This window comes from Anabrus simplex, chromosome 1, assembly GCF_040414725.1.
Source record: "Anabrus simplex isolate iqAnaSimp1 chromosome 1, ASM4041472v1, whole genome shotgun sequence".
Classification (NCBI taxonomy): Eukaryota; Metazoa; Arthropoda; class Insecta; order Orthoptera; family Tettigoniidae; genus Anabrus; species Anabrus simplex.
The window spans coordinates 886955725-886973492 of record NC_090265.1 but is presented as its reverse complement, the minus strand read 5'-3'; the positions used below and the strand labels follow the sequence as shown (position 1 = coordinate 886973492).

Below are 17768 nucleotides of genomic sequence, written 5' to 3'. Positions count from 1 at the left end.
AGATGGTAGAACCGGCCCTTAGTAAAATTAACAGTTTTACAGACAGCAGGAATATTTTCGTGATGGATCATCATAATGTAAAGACACGTGGAACAGGTATTGCCAGCAAATTTTCAACGTGTTCTCGTCGATATTACGATGCCAATTTTAAGTTAATGGTTATTAAACATGTGGAAGTGAAGAATAATTTTGCAGCTGCAAGAAAATACGGTATAACTAAGGCCAATGTTCCGCGTTAGCGTGAAGACGAAGATAGCTTAAAAATGTGTAATGTACAAAAAGTGCATTCAGTGGCTCACAAGAAGGATGTTTTAAAGAAGTCGAAGATGAAATTGTGAGGTATGTGTATGAAAACGCAAGGGCAGAATGGCCATACCACAGCACAATAAACTTGTTGACCTTCAATGTCCGCATCTTCATTATACATCACTAGTCGCTGAAGCCGGCAAGTGAGGCATGCATCTAATGGCAGCTGGTTGCACCTGACACATAGTAAAAGCAACAGTTTTATAGACAGCAGGAAAATTTTTCTGATGGATCGTCGTATTGTAGAGATGAGGAACAGGTATTTCCAGCAAATTTTCAATGGGTTCTCTTCGCTATTATGATGCCAATTTTAATTTAATGGTTATTGAATTTGCAGAAATAAAGAATAATTGTGCAGCCACAAGAAAATACGGCATAACTATAGCCAATGTTCAGTGTTGGCATGAAGACAAAGATAGTCTAAAAATGTATAGTGTACAAGAAAGGCATTTATGTGATTTCACAAAGCACTTTTTAAGCCTGTTTTATTTATTTATTTTTTTAAGGAAAAAGTGGGCTTTGCCTTGCATTCAGGGTCGTCTTGGATTAGGAGAAATACCGTACATTGCTGGTCATTAATTTCAACACCTGGACACGTCCGATCAATTTAATATATAGATGATATGGTGATTTTACTCACCTATTGTGTATACAGACAGTTGAAGTATGTCTCCTCAAAGAATACAGCAGCTAAACCAGCACATTTTCAACCTTGATAATTGGAGAACTGAAATATAGTGAGACTGTGGATTATCCTTCCAAGACATCAATGTTCTTGTGTTCTGTTGGACAGAATACAACAACAGGGATGTGAATGCGGAACTGGTGAATTTTCTCACGTGTGGAATCCCATTAGTTCTGTCACAGCAATGAATGCATGGCTTTTTTGGATCACATAGCCACAATGTGAACATCCATTTGAGGGCATGACATTGTCTTTTTTCAGTGAATCCTGCTCAGTCTGTGGTACTATTATTAACACACCTTTGTTTAGTGGTACGGTAGTGTGAGAACAATTTGGTGAGTGCTGCATTATATATTCATCATATCGGTCTGACATCTGGTGTTATGATGTGAGGTCATTGGATTCCAGTTGTGTTTACATTTAGTTTGCATCCCAGGCATATTGAACAGCCACCATTTCATCTGTGTAGTTTTTGACCCTGTTGTTCCTTGGACCATTTATCAACAGAAAAATGCACAGCTGGTTGTGGTATGCAACATTATGTTCCAATTCTTCCTGGAATAACTGACCGACAGACAGACTGACCGACTGTCCGTCCGTCCTGTAGATTACAAGGGGATGAATGGTCACTGCAACAAATCTTCTTGGGTTTCTAGATCAGGGCCACTGTCTCACTGTCAGATAACTCCTCAATTGTAATAGTGTAGGCTGAGTGGGCCTTGAAATGGCTCTCAGATCCACGTAAGAGTTGCTGACTGTTGTATACAAGGAACTTGGTATACAGTAACACAACACAAAGTTTATTGCTTCAATAGTTTTATACAGTATTTACAAGAAATATAATGAAACTTGTCTTGATGCTTGATTGATTGCATGCAGTTGATGCTGTTATTAAATGATAGACTGAAAGTCTGTGGCACAAATATATATTTACAAGGAGAGAATCCTATATACACATTTACACCTATCTTGAGGAGATAGTCTATTCCGCTGGGAAATGTCCTTGGATAGTCGAAAACTATCTGTTGTGGGATAACAAGTGTAACTTGTAGGGAGAGTCGCGTTAGTATAATGCTAGTATTGGACTTAGACTTGCAAGGAACTTGCATCAATATCTTAATTCGCAGAATGCTAAGATAGTCGTCGGAGCACTGGTGAGGACTTGAGAGTGTAGCAGAATGCTTGACTCGGGGCTCGACGTGGCTACGGGAATCAGGGAAGATGAGGCAATGTCCAGAGGTGAGACCTCACAACCAGCAATCTGTCCACCTGTTCGAGACACATTTTTAAGAGGAATGCCTCCGTGTTTGACTTGCGGTGTGGTCTGGTCGTTGGACACTGTGGTAGTCCTCGGTAAGGCTAGGAACGTCGCTCCTTATATAGCGCTGGCTGACGTCACCGACGAGCATGCCAGGCGCAGTGCAGTCCTCTCGTAGGCTCTGGAAACATCGGTGATGCGGCGGGTTGTGGAGCTTGTAGGCGCGGAGGACACACACAACACCCTCCCCTCCTAATTACGCCGGTACGGCGCGAAGCGGCGATGGCGCTGGCGGTGGCAGCTATGCTGGGCTGGAGAGTTGGCCGTGTCTGTTGTGTTGTCCGGAGCCTAGGCTGGGCGAAGGAGCATAGAATCATCCTGAAAAGAACCCATGTTGATTAAATGGTCCAGAGCTTGTTCGGCAATAGATTTGTTAGGTGTTACAAGAGAATCAACAGAAGGAGATGGAAAATAGCGGAGGCGGATCTGGTCCTGGTGGCGGCAGATGTGTTTCTCTGCGGTCAGGATGTTGTAGAGACGATGGACCAAGGTACGGCAGATGATACCAGGTATCCAGGGAGGATTGGACTTGAAAGTCCGGACATAGACTTTGTTGTGAACGGTGAACTTCGGTTGCGAGCGCTGTGGCTGGGCAGGAAGAGGCTGCAACATAGAAAGCAAAGTGCGATGAGGGCGTCCATGAAGCTTGTGGGCTGGAGTGAGGTTGTCAGAACCAGGCATAGTGCTACATCATCCTAGGAGTTGTAATAATGCTTGATCTTCACTTAAACCTGAAGATACAACTTTCTTCATGCTTTTCTTGAATGTTTGAACAAAACGTTCAGCTTCACCACTAGACTGTGGGTGAAAAGGCGGTGCTAGAATATGCCGAATGCCATTATGAGTACAGAAGTTCTGGAAGTGAGTGGCAGTAAATTGGGGACCATTGTCGGAAATGAGCACTTGAGGTAAACCTTCAGTAGTGAAAATCTTCTGAAGTGCGCGAATGGTAGCTTCTGTAGTAGTAGAATGCATTTCTACGACGTAAGAAAAGTTTGATAGAGAATTTATCACTATGAGCCACATAGAGTTGAGAAAAGGTCCAGCAAAGTCTATGTGTACTCATTCCCATGGAGGAGTAACAGGAGGCCATGGAGCTAGGTCAGATGACGGTGCGTTCTGGTGTATCTGACATGGGTCACAGTGGCGGATGAGTCGCTCAATGTCGGCGTCAATACCGGGCCAATAGCAGTGTTGATGGGCGAGTTGCTTGGTGCGTGATATTCCCCAATGACCTTCATGTAATAAGTCGAGAACTTGTCTGCGTAGACTAAGTGGGATTACCACTCGGAAGAGGGTGCCTGTTTCCAATAGTATTACTCCGGCTCGAGTCGTGAGACGATGCTGTAGACGATGATAAGGTGCAAGGCTGGTGTATCCTTATCAGTCGCTTTGGCAATGCAAGTAGCGTCAATGGGAAAACTGGAGACTGTGTCTTCAAGTTCTATGTCTAACTGAAGACAGGCAGATTCTTGAGAATCGAAAGTAGTATCAGGACCTACAGGTAAGCAAGAGAGAGCATCAGCATTACAATGCTGGGATGTGCTACGATAGACAATCTGATAGGAGTAGTCAGACAGAAATATGGACCCTCTTTGCAGTTTCCTTAGAGAGTGTTCAGGGATCTTATTACCAGGATGGAGTAAGTGAACAAGAGGCTTGTGGTCAGTAATAATGAGGAAAAGGTTGCCATACAGATACTCGTTGAAACGGCGAATACCAAATATAATAGCTAAAGCTTCTTTCTCGTTTTGAGAGTAGTGACGTTGATGCTCGTTGAGTGTCTTCAAAGCGAAGGCTATAGGACGTTCTCGTCCGTGACGATCCTTCTGGGAGAGAATGGCGCTGAGTCCATGATCAGACGCGTCCGTGGCGAGAGTGAGAAGCTTACCGGGCTGAAAATGAGTCAGCTTGACAGCGTGGACAAGGGCCTTGTTGATAGTTTGCCAGGCATGTTGACATTGCTGAGACCAATGAAATTTAGCACCTTTCTTGGGTAAGGCATTCAGAGGAGCTGCTACTGAAGCGAAGCGTGGAATGAACTTGCTATAATAGTTCGCTTTGCCTATGAATGATTGGAGCTGCTTAATGTTCTGCGGTGCGGGCATGTTGACAATGGCAGAGACGTTCCGTTCGCTAGGTCGAATGCCAGTCTTATCAAGGATATGACCTAGGTAGTGAACTTGAGGTTGAAAGAACGTGCATTTTGCGAGATTCGCTCAGAGGCCATTTTCCTTCAGTTTGGTGAGGAGTAGGCGCAGATTATGCAGATGCTCTTGATGATCTTTGCCAGTTACAAGAATGTCATCAAGGTAGTTAGCACAACCGGGAATAGAGGCAGTAAGCTGTGCTAAATAGCACTGGAAAATCGCAGCGGAGGAAGAGACAACGAAAGGTAGGCGCTGAAGCTTGAGAAGTCCCAAGAGGTGTATTCAGCATGAGACACTGCTTGGATTCTTCGTCTAAAAGTAGCTGCAGATAGGCTTCTTTGAGATCCACTTTGGAGAAGAACTGTCCATCGGCTAAACGGCGAAATAAGTCCTCAGGACGGGGAATTGGAAAAACGTCGGTTTCAACCCGAGCGTTGATGGTAGAGCAAAAATCACCACAAATGCGAATATTGCTATTAGGTTTCTGAACTACGACGAGTGGAATAGCCCATTTACTGGAATTGACGGGAACTACTATACCGTCTGCTATCCATCTCTGTAACTCTTGAGTAACTTGGTCCTGAAGTGCAAGTGGGACTGGACGTGCTTTGAAATAGTGAGGCTTGGCTCCTGATTTCAGCTGGATATGAGCTGTGTAGTCTTTGGCTGTGCTTAATGTGGAGTCGAAGACTTCTGGAAATTGTTCGAGGAGATCGGTGACATCAGAGGTAGGCTGTAAGGCTGAGACTACATTGACTTTCTCATGAATTTGAAAACCAAATAAGTTAAATAGATCCATGCCCAGAATATTAGATGCAGTGTAGTTATTGACTACGAGCAAGGTAACAACCTTATGAATATCTTTATATCTGGCTGGAATAGTGATTTGTCCCTTAATATCAATTTTCTTCTTGTTAAACGTAACAAGTTGGATGTCAGCAGGAGAGAAAGACGGCGATCCCAAGTTGTGATGCATAGCAAGGTTGATGATGGAGACAGGTGACCCAGTATCTAATTGAAAATTAGTAGAGTGATCGGGGAAAGAGATCGGAATGATGATCTTGCTGGAATTTCTAGTAGGAAGAATGAGATTAATCTGATCAACCTCCATGTCTTATCGTGTCGTCATACGAGTTTTCTTTGCCCGAAGAGTACTGGCAGGGCGGGACGTACTTTTACAGACAGTCTTGATGTGTCCTACTTTATGACATTGATCACAGGTGGCTTTGAAGAAGCGGCAGTCACGGCGTTCGTGATGCTTAAAACATCCTCTGCATGAAGGCAGGGGCTGAGGAGTTTTCTGAGAAATGCGCATTTTCGTAGAAGAGCGAGAAGGAACCTGTCGGGCATGCTTGGAAGAGAGCGAGCGGACCTTGCAGTTCGAAGGAGCAGAATGCGTCCTAGCCGTATGAGATACGTGAGAGACTTCATGTATAGTAGATATTTCAGCTGCAGTCTTGGTAGTCATCTCATAGACTGTGGCAATACGCTGTACTTCTTTCAAAGAAGGGTTACTACTTTTTACAGCGTCGAAACGAACCTTGTCATGGGGAGTATGGAGAATAACCATGTCCCGAATAAGTGAATCTTACCGGGCGAGTTGGCCGTGCGCGTAGAGGCACGCGGCTGTGAGCTTGCATCCGGAAGATAGTAGGTTCGAATCCCACTATCGGCAGCCCTGAAGATGGTTTTCCGTGGTTTCCCATTTTCACACCAGGCAAATGCTGGGGCTGTACCTTAATTAAGGCCACGGCCGCTTCCTTCCAACTCCTAGGCCTTTCCTATCCCATCGTCGCCATAAGACCTATCTGTGTCGATGCGACGTAAAGCCCATGGCAAAAAAAAAAAAAGTGAATCTGTGTAGGGCGTGCTACAACCATCGTTGGAACAGATAAATTTACAACTCTTGGCGAGACCTCGTAATTCCGCAATCCATTCAGTGTGAGTCTGGGGCGGCTACATCCTGCATTGAAAAAACTTGTAGCGAGCTGCTACGATATGAGGATCTTTAGCATAATGATCACTGATGCGAGCGAGTAGCTGTGCAAAAGGAACTTCCGATATCTGCTCTTCGTGGTTTAATTTCTGCAGTACTGTAGTTCGCAGGTAGTGTTTCCTACAGAACTGAGAAAAAGAGCACGTTGGCGCTTCTTGTCTGTGATGGCGTGGCAGATGAAGTGTTGGTGAAGTCTGGCTAAGTACACTGACCATTCTTCTTTCTCCGGGTCGAACGTAGAAAATTGAGGAATGGTGGTGGGCTGTGTAGAAGCAGAGAGGGCTTGTATTGCTGTAAGCAATGCTGTCTGCTGTTGCTGCATGAATTGTTGCTGTTGCTGTTGCAAAGCCTGCAATATAGCCGCTGATTGCTCTGTAGTAGCCATAGTGGGAGATGAGACAGGGTGCACGACTTTCGAAACAGTGGGTAAGGAGACCAGCTAGAAGCTTGACCTTCAATTGTAAGCCTGTGAGTGAGAGAGAAAGAGAGCGGGCGCTGCGAGAACGTCGTGGAGAACAAGTGCGGGTGTGCGAGCCTTGAATGTTGACTGGCTGTCCGTAGTTCGAACGGGGCGTACACTGGGAAGAATTGCACTGTACAAATGCGAAATGCTGGCAGAAAGCTAGCGTAGAGAGCTTGTGTCCCGTAGCAATGTTGGTGAAATGGCGAAACCACTTTGGAATGTGTGCTGCGCGTGACTTGGACCTCGTTGCCAATGTTGTGGCGAAAGACACTAATAAAGTTTTCTTCGTTGCTAATTTTGGTAAATTGGCAGTAGATAATGCGGTTTTCCTCGTCGCCAATTTTGTTAAATTGGCGGGGCCTACCACGAAGTTTTCCTCGTCGCCAATTTTGTTGAATTGGTGGGGCAGTAGTACTTTTCCTTGTCGCCAATTTTGTTGTGTTGTATACAAGGAACTTGGTATACAGTAACACAACACAAAGTTTATTGCTTCAATAGTTTTATACAGTATTTACAAGAAATATAATGAAACTTGTCTTGATGCTTGATTGATTGCATGCAGTTGATGCTGTTATTAAATGATAGACTGAAAGTCTGTGGCACAAATATATATTTACAAAGAGAGAATCCTATATACACATTTACACCTATCTTGAGGAGATAGTCTATTCCACTAGGAAATGTCCTTGGATAGTCGAAAACTATCTGTTGTGGGATAACAAGTGTAACTTGTAGGGAGAGTCGCGTTAGTATAATGCTAGTATTGGACTTAGACTTGCAAGGAACTTGCATCAATATCTTAATTCGCAGAATGCTAAGATAGTTGTCGGAGCACTGGTGAGGACTTGAGAGTGTAGCAGAATGCTTGACTCGGGGCTCGACGTGGCTACAGGAATCAGGGAAGATGAGGCAATGTCCGGAGGTGAGACCTCACAACCAGCAATCTGTCCACCTGTTCAAGACACATTTTTAAGAGGAATGCCTCCGTGTTTGACTTGCGGTGTGGTCTGGTCGTTGGACACTGTGGTAGTCCTCGGTAAGGCTAGGAACGTCGCTCCTTATATAGCGCTGGCTGACGTCACCGACGAGCATGCCAGGCGCAGTGCAGTCCTCTCGTAGGCTCTGGAAACATTGGTGATGCGGCGGGTTGCGGAGCTTGTGAACGCGGAGGACACACACAACACTGACCAGGCCAAGAATCAAACCCAGGACCTCCCGGTACTGGACAGGCTCGCTACCCCTGGACCAGGGGGCTGGCACTTCTTCCTTGACTCATCCATTTTCTGAATCTGTTGCCTCTTGAATTCTTCAAGTTCATGACCATACAACAATCAGTGCTCTGCAGACTAGTGTGACTGTAACAAATAATCTTTGGCTACATACTGAAACTAACATACTCTTGTGTATGCTATGCCATGTTCCAGCAGTTATCGTTATCTGTGGTGGCTCCATGAGATACTGATTTTTATACATGCCAAATATGAAACCGAGTTCTAAATATAATAATTTTACCCTTGTTCCTTAAGTTCTCTGTAGCTTTGATTGCTCTTGTCTTTTCTAGAATTTTAGGTTCAGTGTTCCGCAGTGTCATTTAATTTATTTGGAAGATAAACATATAATTTTGTGTGTAAAACAGGGTGCAGCATAAGTCAGTTAACTGCTGCACATTATTGCTTGTTATTGTTGATGGTCAAATTTATGCTAAATAAGTAATGCCACAATCTGTACAGTGAGGGAAATTTGTTTAAAGAGTAGTGGCAGTACTGACTTGTTGGTAACAGGTGTCAAGCTGGCTTTATTTGCACATACATTGTTAATGCAAGAAGCTTACATTATGAACTGAAAATTGTCCACAGAATGGTATGCGTTTATTTTACAGAAGTGGTGGCAACTTGATCGAAATGATAAAGATGTAAGGCAATCTTTCATCATGACGTTTTAACATACTCAGCCAACTTGCAGGCAAGCTATATATAAATTAAATGAGAGGTTCAAGGAGGCAGGTTCTGTAGTTGACTTACCACACAGAGGCTGCCCAAAATCAGTAACTCAGCAGTTATTGTTATCTGTGTTGATTCCATGAGATACTGAGTTTTATTCATGCCAAACATGAAACTGAGTTTTTAAATGTACTGAAATAATTTTTACCTTTGTTCCATAAGTTATCTGTAGCTTTGATTGCTCTCGTCTTTTCTAGAATTTTAGGTTCAGTGTTCTGCACTGTCATACCTTTGAATGTTAAGAGAAGTTTGATGTAGGTGCAGCGATGTAGTTAAATATAATATCAACGCTACTATCACTGACTGCACATATATATATTTTCACTCCGCACAAATACAATAATATAACTCTCAAAATATATAAACAGTAATTTACAATGGATCTGCAAAGCAGTATTAATATGATATGACTGATCTACGATAGCCCATTACATCAACTATTGACTGTCTGGACTAGTAACTTAGTCACTGAATTAATCAAATACAAAATACATAGTTGTTGGCTATAATTCTGGATAATTCTGCCTTTTTAAACATAGTAATATTAAAAATACCTGAAAAATTCTATGCTAACATTGAAAAGTCCTTGATAAGTTCCTGTTCCATAATTAACCTTGGGATATCAGAAACACCCAGAATGTTATACATTTCCTTGGTACATGAAGAGTCCAAAGTTCACTTACATCAACACCCACACAACTGGGAGTTTTCCTGAGCAACTTGGGACACATGGGCAGTTATTTACATGATAAACATGATGTAACCATAAAATAACTTCCCTTGAGTTGATGTGCATTTAACCAGAAGTTTCCTGAATGACTTTGAACACTTCAGGGATTATTTACAAGTGGAAAACACGACTTAACCTATAATATATGAGCTAAATACACATAATTAAAATCTAAATACATATCCTAGCCTATAATACAGTAATATAATGAAAAATTGTTTTCAGTTATATACAGTGGAACCTTGATTATCCATTCCCGGAAACTACATTTTTCCGGAATATGCGTTCAAATTACGTGGTCCCGTGAGCATCGTAATTAAATCACGTTGTAAAAATCCTGCATTATCCGTTCCTCAAAGAAACAAATTCCCGGATCAACCGTCTAGAAATTCCAGTCCCATCAACGCTAAATCCTCCATCAATCGTTTTTTAATAAACTGTATTTCACGAAAGGACGGCTATGGCATACATATGGATCTTGGCATTAATGGACGGTCATTGCGATAATTAGAGCAAGTACCGTACCGGTACTGAAAAAGCGATCGGCGGTGAACTTTGCATAATCTCGGAAAATCATAAAGCAGAGAGTGGCCACAGCAATTGTAAGGAGACACGGCGCATTTCGACAGCTCTGCTTGAAGACGGAACGAGTTTCGTCAAATGTTCGCACTTATAAAACATCCACATTATGTCCAGGGTTAGATGTTTATATGTTTACATTTTTCCAATCGTACTGCCGAACAGGTTTTCGGCACTTTCCTCAGGGCACTGGAGAGTAACTGGGCTTTGAGGCAGGAATCCAAACTGCTCCTTCTTAACACAAATTTAGTACCGTATTTTAATATTATCGTACAGGATTATGTTAGCGAGACCAGAACAGATGTTGCACCTTACATTAAAAAAGAAACCCATGGGAGTTCTTGGGATTGCCTATTACTGTTTAGGTCCTAATGTAAGACTGGGAATTTTACGTTTTCGCGTTAAAACACCAAAAACCGCAGTCGTTTTATTTGCGCACGTTACATTTAAATGGTTTGTATCATTTCCAACTCGTACTGACATGTGCAGCGAGCGTGCTTTCCAAATGATCTCAAGGTCACGAATAACGAACAACCGTAATTTCTGAAGTTTTGATGATATATCTTTTATATTTCCAATTTGATTGGGTTAGTGACCAGCAGAATTGAATATAATGCATTCGAGAACTTTTGAGAATCAATACTTACATTGAAACCATGTTTTCGAGTTCAACATAATCTTTAAAAGTCGATGTAGGCCTAATGCACGCGGCGGCGGTACAAGATTTCCAGAAACTAACTACAAACAGTATACTGGAGACCAGATTACAATGAAAGATTAAGAAAGGAAGGGATTTCGTCATCACGTTGGGCGCTTTTATATCTAATGTGCTTTATTTTATTAGATGAGAGAATTAAAAACTAATTGCGGTCGATTGTCGTTTGGCTTGGATTTATTAGATTTTTCGAAGAGTTTGGCTAATTAAAGTTGCTGAACTGAAAGAAGTTTTCACGGGAAACTGACGAAGATTCCCCTGTAAAACTGAATATAAATTATCGAGATTTTGAACTCGCTTACCGGTAATTAATGTGGTTTCGCAATCTAACATGCCTGCATCTCATCCAGAGGGGCTGGGTTTTACCTGGATATAAGTCTGATTACAGGTTCACTCAGCCTACGTAATTACCTTTAATTGAGGAGCTATCTAATAGTGAGAAGGCGACCCTGATCTAGAGAGCCAGGAATATCAGCCGAGATTCGTCACACTGACCATGCGTCACCTCGTAATCTGCAGGCCTTCAGGCTGAGCAGCGGGTGCTTGGCAGGCAAAGTTCCATTGGGGCTATAGTTTGGTATGGTTTAGGGGATTTCTAAGATTAAAATTATACATATTGCATTTTTGTAGTGTTTAGCTAAATTCATTTATTTCCGGATTTTCCGTTTTCCCATGTTGTACGTTTTATTTTCATGGTCCCTCGAAAAACGGAAAATTGAGGTTCCACTGTATACGCACAACCTGACTTATAATATAATTATTTGCAATAGCCCTGTATTTGAAGTGGTACAAAACAACTGTATTTGGCAGCAAGATGGTGCTACACCACACTACAGATTAAGCGCATTTGTGAAGTTTTGAATGACCGTTTTGAAGAGTGGATGGAAAGGTAGGGTAAAATAATTTGGTCACCAAGATCACCAGACTTCGTACCATGTGATTTTTCTATGTAGGAGAAATTGAAGGACAAAGTTTCCATGACGAAGCCATAAAACCTACCACATTTAAAGAATTTCATTGTACAAGATTTTTGAAAATATATTTAGTAATGATGGAGACTTGTATAACAAGATATGTAAATCAGTGTTTGATGATGTCGTAAATAATTAGATAACAATTGAGGCCACTTGGAACAATTTGTCCAGAATAACAACTGGTTTTATATAAACCATTAATGCTACACTAGACTTAGACTATGCATTTTCTGTTTACTAACTTATGCTGCATCTTGTATAGGAAGTATGTTATCTTGAGGTTTTTAAATGTAGAACTGTTTGTTTTAGGTGAATTATTAGCATTCCTTCTACCCTGCTTTTATTATTGTTTACAGTATTTTTGAAATGTGCTTCACTAAGAACCTAATCTATCATTAATAAAGATTAGTTTCCATTTTTTAGTTCCTCCCAAGCTGAGGCCTGGTGCTGAACAAGTGAAGGCAGTGGTAGGACAACTGGTGACTCTTACATGTGAGGTGGTAGCAGAACCTATTGCCCAAGTCGAGTGGTTCAGAGATGGAGTTCCTCTGGCCAACAGTCATCAGATGATATTTTACCTGAATCATAATACATCTATTAGGTACTGTGAGTCCTGTATTTTCTACATAATAATATTTATATTTATTTCCATTCAAACAAATTCACTTTTTAAACTCATCTCTACCCATGATACTGAATAATGAAGCACTTTGATCCTCTGTCTGTCTGGAAGTCAAGTACTAATACAAACACTTTTGAACACCGGTTGGATTCAGTCTACTACTCACCTAGCCTATAACACAACATTCTGCCAGTTTCTCCCTATTATTTTCCTTTCTTATTTCTTCACTGAGTCTTTTATGGAAAGTGAAATAATTATTTATTGAGATAACCACCCCAATTTGACCCTGGAAATAATAATATCCGAGGTTCATTTTGTGTTCTTTTTTTCAAAATCTATGTAGGAAATAGGGGAGACTCAGCTATATTCATAATATTAAGGTAATATTGGAAGTATGATGCATTTTGAGAATGATTATCAAAATAATTATACACTGGAACAACTGTTACTTATGGCCTGTTTATTTAGTACTTCAAGACAATATTATAATTTACTTTTTCAATTAATTCACTTAATGGTAATTGTAACATTTTGTTTAAAGTGCAGCAGTCTTCCAAACATAGTAAACAGGATAATTACTGAAGTTTTTGATGCTACGTCTAAAGGGATTCACTGCAGAATTTATAATCTTTACCATCAGAGCACAAGCTGTTTAGAAGGCATAATGTGCCAATCAGATCTTCTTCTCTTGCTGGGGTAAAGTCGCAATAAAGTTGTATATCAGTTACTGTGGAATTAGCCAAGCTTCCTTTAATATTAATCATATTTATTTGCTATACTGTAGTTTACATTGTTTCATATTTTAAGTTGCAAAAGTCAATATGCTATTTATATATGGTATTTCAAATAAATCACTAAATTTTTATATTTTCAGTGCTCTATGGTGGTATCAGCTTTTTCTTATATATGCCCATGAAAGAAATCATACAGTATCATCTTATTTTTCTCATGCTTTTATATGTATATGTCAGCATATATTTGATTTAAATTTTTTTTAAAAAAATTACAATTGTATCAGAATTTGGTTATATTACTTTGAGTCTATCAATATGTGTTCTCCATCACATTGTGCAGAGTTGAGTCCTTGACCATAACTAAAGCCACCATGGAAAGACTTGAAGAATTTGAAATGTGGGTCTACTATTGCATACTTCATATTACCTGGTGGACAGAATGCAAAATGAGGAGGTATTGACCAGGATGTACAAAGAAAAAGAACTACATTGGGCTGTGAAGATCAAGAAATTCTCTTAGTTTGATCGTATCATGAGGCACACAGATACCTACTACCTCCTGTGAATTGTAATACAAAGAAAGATCAAGGAGAAGAGAGATCCTGGGAGATCCGTACATCCTGGCTGGAGAACCTTAGGCAGTAATTCAGACAAATGACCATCTTGCTATTCCACACAGTCACCGACAAGACTGTGATAGCCAGAATTATGGCCAACATCCGATGATAGATCAAGCACTCAAAATAGAAGAAGAAGAAGAAGAATAGGACGAAGCTGGATTACACAAGAAAAGGAAAAAGACAAAAAGATAAAGATGAATGCAGGATTGCAGGTGGTAAAAAACTGGGAGCACAGGATACACAAAAAGGAGGAAAGCAACCCAGTAGTGTATTCGAAAGGTACAAATGACAAATCAAGTCACACAGAGAAAGATATGAACATGAGTAGGAAGTCATAATAGGATAAATACAATGACAATAGAAAGTGGAGACAAGATCAAGCAGGTAAACACAAACAGACAATCTTCACATCTTCATGCACTACTATACACTCACGAATACGGTGAGTTGTGACGTCAAGTGCACAAGTTCTTCTTGATCAGATCATCTTCCCTCCTTCAATGTCTTATAAATTATTCTCTTTCTCTGTGACAATGGACGTCAACTTTCTCTTGACTATCAGACTCATAGGACTGGTGAATTGTGTGCTTTCTGTAGTCATATGCTAAATAGATTTTATTAACTTTTCCTGGGGATGTTAATAATTATGTATTTATTATTTTTATTTTTAAATTTTTGTTTGCCAATCAGCTTGGTAAATTCTTTCATTAGTTCACAAGGTGACATACTTCTGCATTGCACTATGATTTATTTCAAATTTGTCATATGAAATCATTTTGAAATTAAGCTCTGCATTATGTTACAAGTAAGAAAATTATTAAACAATTATTCAGTACAACTTACTTAATATTCATGCATGGGGAAGCAAACTACAGAAATATATCTAGAAGACACTGGGGAAAGTATTACAACTATCTGGTTTTATGTAACTATGTCAGAAAGGACCTTCTTGTTTTTGTTCACTCAATGGTCAATTCACCTACCTACATTTTTAGCATGTATAGACTAATCAAAAGGAAAATGAAAATGTATTAATTTCCAAAATGGTGAAAACTTGAAAGAAGGAAAACTTCCTTTTGATGCAAATTATACAAGTGTCTTGTGACAAACATTTTGTTTACTATTAGCATCTTATTTTCATTCCCCCCTCTAAAATATCCGTCCTCACCCATTATTGTCTTATATATCAATCTCAATCACCCCTGATCTGTATTCAAGGCTGTCGCTCAGGTGACATATACCATATCTGTTGTTTACCTAGTCTTTTCTTAAATGATTTCAAAGAAGTTGGAAATTTATCAAAAATCTCCTTTGTTAAATTATTCCAGTCCCTAAATCCTCTTATTTTAAATAAATATTTACACCAGTTTGCCCTCTTGAATTCTAGGTGTATCTTCATATTGTGATCTTTCCTACTTTTAAAAACACCACTTAAACTTATTTGTCTACTAATGTCATTCCATGCCATCCATCTCTCCACTGATGGGTCAGAACATACTGCTTAGTCTATCTACTCATCTCCTTTCTCTCAAGTCTTCCCAGCCCTAACTTTACAACATTTTTGTAACACTGTCTCTTGTTGGAAATCATCCAAGAGAAATGGAGCTGCTTTTCTTTCAATGTTTTCCACTTCTCTAATCAAGTAATCCTGGTGAGGGTCCCATACACTGGAACCATATTCTAATTGTGGTCTTATAGAAGACCTATATGCCCTCTCCTTTATATCCTTACTACATAACCATATGAAGAGATCTGTAACGTTTAATTACAATCCCGTTTTTGTGATTACCCCCAGTGAAGATATTCCTTTTATTAACACCTAAGTACTGTAATTATAGTGATCCCCATGAGGAACCTTCACCCCGTCAGCGCAGTAATTAAAACTGAGAGGACTTTCCCTCGTGAATCTCACAACCTGACTTATCAACTCTTCACTATCATACCATTGCCTGCTCTCCATCTCACAACATTGTCCAGGTCATTTAGCAGTTATTCACTATCTTGTGACTTAATTATTACTCTACACAGAAGAACATCATCTGCAAAAAGCCTTATTTCTGATTCCAGTTCTCTACTAAGAAAACATAAAGGTCCAATAATACTGCCTTGAGGAATTCCTATCGTAATGATTACAGGATCAGATAATGCTTAACCTACTCCAATTCTATCAGTTCTGTTATCTAGAATTATAATCAGTCATTCAGTCACTCTTTAATCTAGCCCAATAGCCAACAGAAAAACTTATGTGTAACAATCCGAGCAATATTTATTACTATGCAGAAATATATCTTCACAAATTTCTCAGAACAGTGCTTAGTTACTCTACTTTAGAGGCTTCTCCACTCCTAGTAGTTGCATCATGACCTCCGCCTCCATTCCCTACAATCTTCTCATCATATAAAGAAGTGTACATATGAATTTATCTTTTCAGGTTTCTTGCTCAAGCTTCAGATTCAGCCTCTTATAAATGTGTGGCTACGAATGATGCTGGTACTACATCTAGGGATATCCTACTTACAGTTAACGGTAAGTCAGTATGTTTATTAGTAGTGAAGATGCCAAAATATAATTCTGGGATTCGTTTCTCAGAACATCACACATATTATTATTTTATTTTTTTATTTTATAAAAAGCTATTTTTGCTTTACGTCACACCGACACAGATACGTCTTAATGCGACGATGGGAGAGGAAAGGCCTAGGAATTGGAAGGAAGTGGCCTTGGCCTTAATTAAGGTAAAGCCCCAGCATTTGCCTGGTGTGAAAATAGGAAACCATGGTAAACCATCTTCAGGGCTGCCGACAGTGCGGCTCGAACCCACTATCTCCCGATTACTGGATACTGGCTGCACTTACGCGACGGCAGCTATCGAGCTTGGGTCTTTTTATAAAAAAGACCCTTTACATGGTTGTACACAGATGGAATCATGAGGAGGTTGATAGATTGCCTTTGAAGATTGGGAAATATATATTTAGAAGAATAGAGGAGTTTAAATTCCTTGGTGTGTTAATTGATGAGCAAAACCAAAGGGAACAGGAACATGAAGCTGGAATTAAGAATGCAAATAAGGCATATTCACTCTATGAGCCCTATATTTGGCTCCAAGCTTCTAACAAGGAAAGCACAAATTATTATCTACAATACAGTCAATCAACCAGTACTTCTGTATGGTTCTGAGACATGGAGAATACCAAGAAAGAGCAGCAGCAACTGCAGATCTTTGAGAATAAAATGTTCAGAATATTTGGCCCATGGTTCGATCCTGTCTCTCACAGCTGGCACAAAAAATCTACTTATGAGAATTATGCCGTGTCTCAACAACACACTATAATGGGTGTGATAGAATCCAACAGACTGTGCTGGGCTGGCCATGTACTGAGGATGCAGGACAACAAGGGATCTGTTAATGTGAAAAGAACTTCAGGAAGACCCCGAAGCACCTGGAAGTAGGACATCAACAAGGTATGCCGGACCCTCCATATTGATAACTCGGAACAGCAGGATCAAGATCGAAAAGGATGGAACAGGATTGTGAGCTCGGCTCGGCTCGGCTCGGCTCGGCTCGGCTCGGCTCGGCTCGGCTCGGCTCGGCTCGGCTCGGCTCGGCTCGGCTCGGCTCGGCTCGGCTCGGCTCGGCTCGGCTCGGCTCGGCTCGGCTCGGCTCGGCTCGGCTCGGCTCGGCTCGGCTCGGCTCGGCTCGGCTCGGCTCGGCTCGGCTCGGCTCGGCTCGGCTCGGCTCGGCTCGGCTCGGCTCGGCTCGGCTCGGCTCGGCTCGGCTCGGCTCGGCTCGGCTCGGCTCGGCTCGGCTCGGCTCGGCTCGGCTCGGCTCGGCTCGGCTCGGCTCGGCTCGGCTCGGCTCGGCTCGGCTCGGCTCGG

The 17768-nt window shown here is 41.0% G+C and overlaps 1 protein-coding gene across 2 annotated transcripts in view; it reads left to right on the top strand.

Annotated features, from left to right (window-relative positions):
• Positions 1-17768, top strand: part of LOC136857690 (hemicentin-1) — a 509109-nt gene that overhangs the window by 248337 nt on the left and 243004 nt on the right. For both annotated transcript variants that reach the window (XM_067136543.2, XM_068225274.1), the window contains exons 21-22: positions 12340-12517; positions 16324-16418. In XM_067136543.2, coding sequence (XP_066992644.2) covers positions 12340-12517; positions 16324-16418 — 273 coding nt within the window. The remainder of the gene's footprint in view (positions 1-12339; positions 12518-16323; positions 16419-17768) is intronic.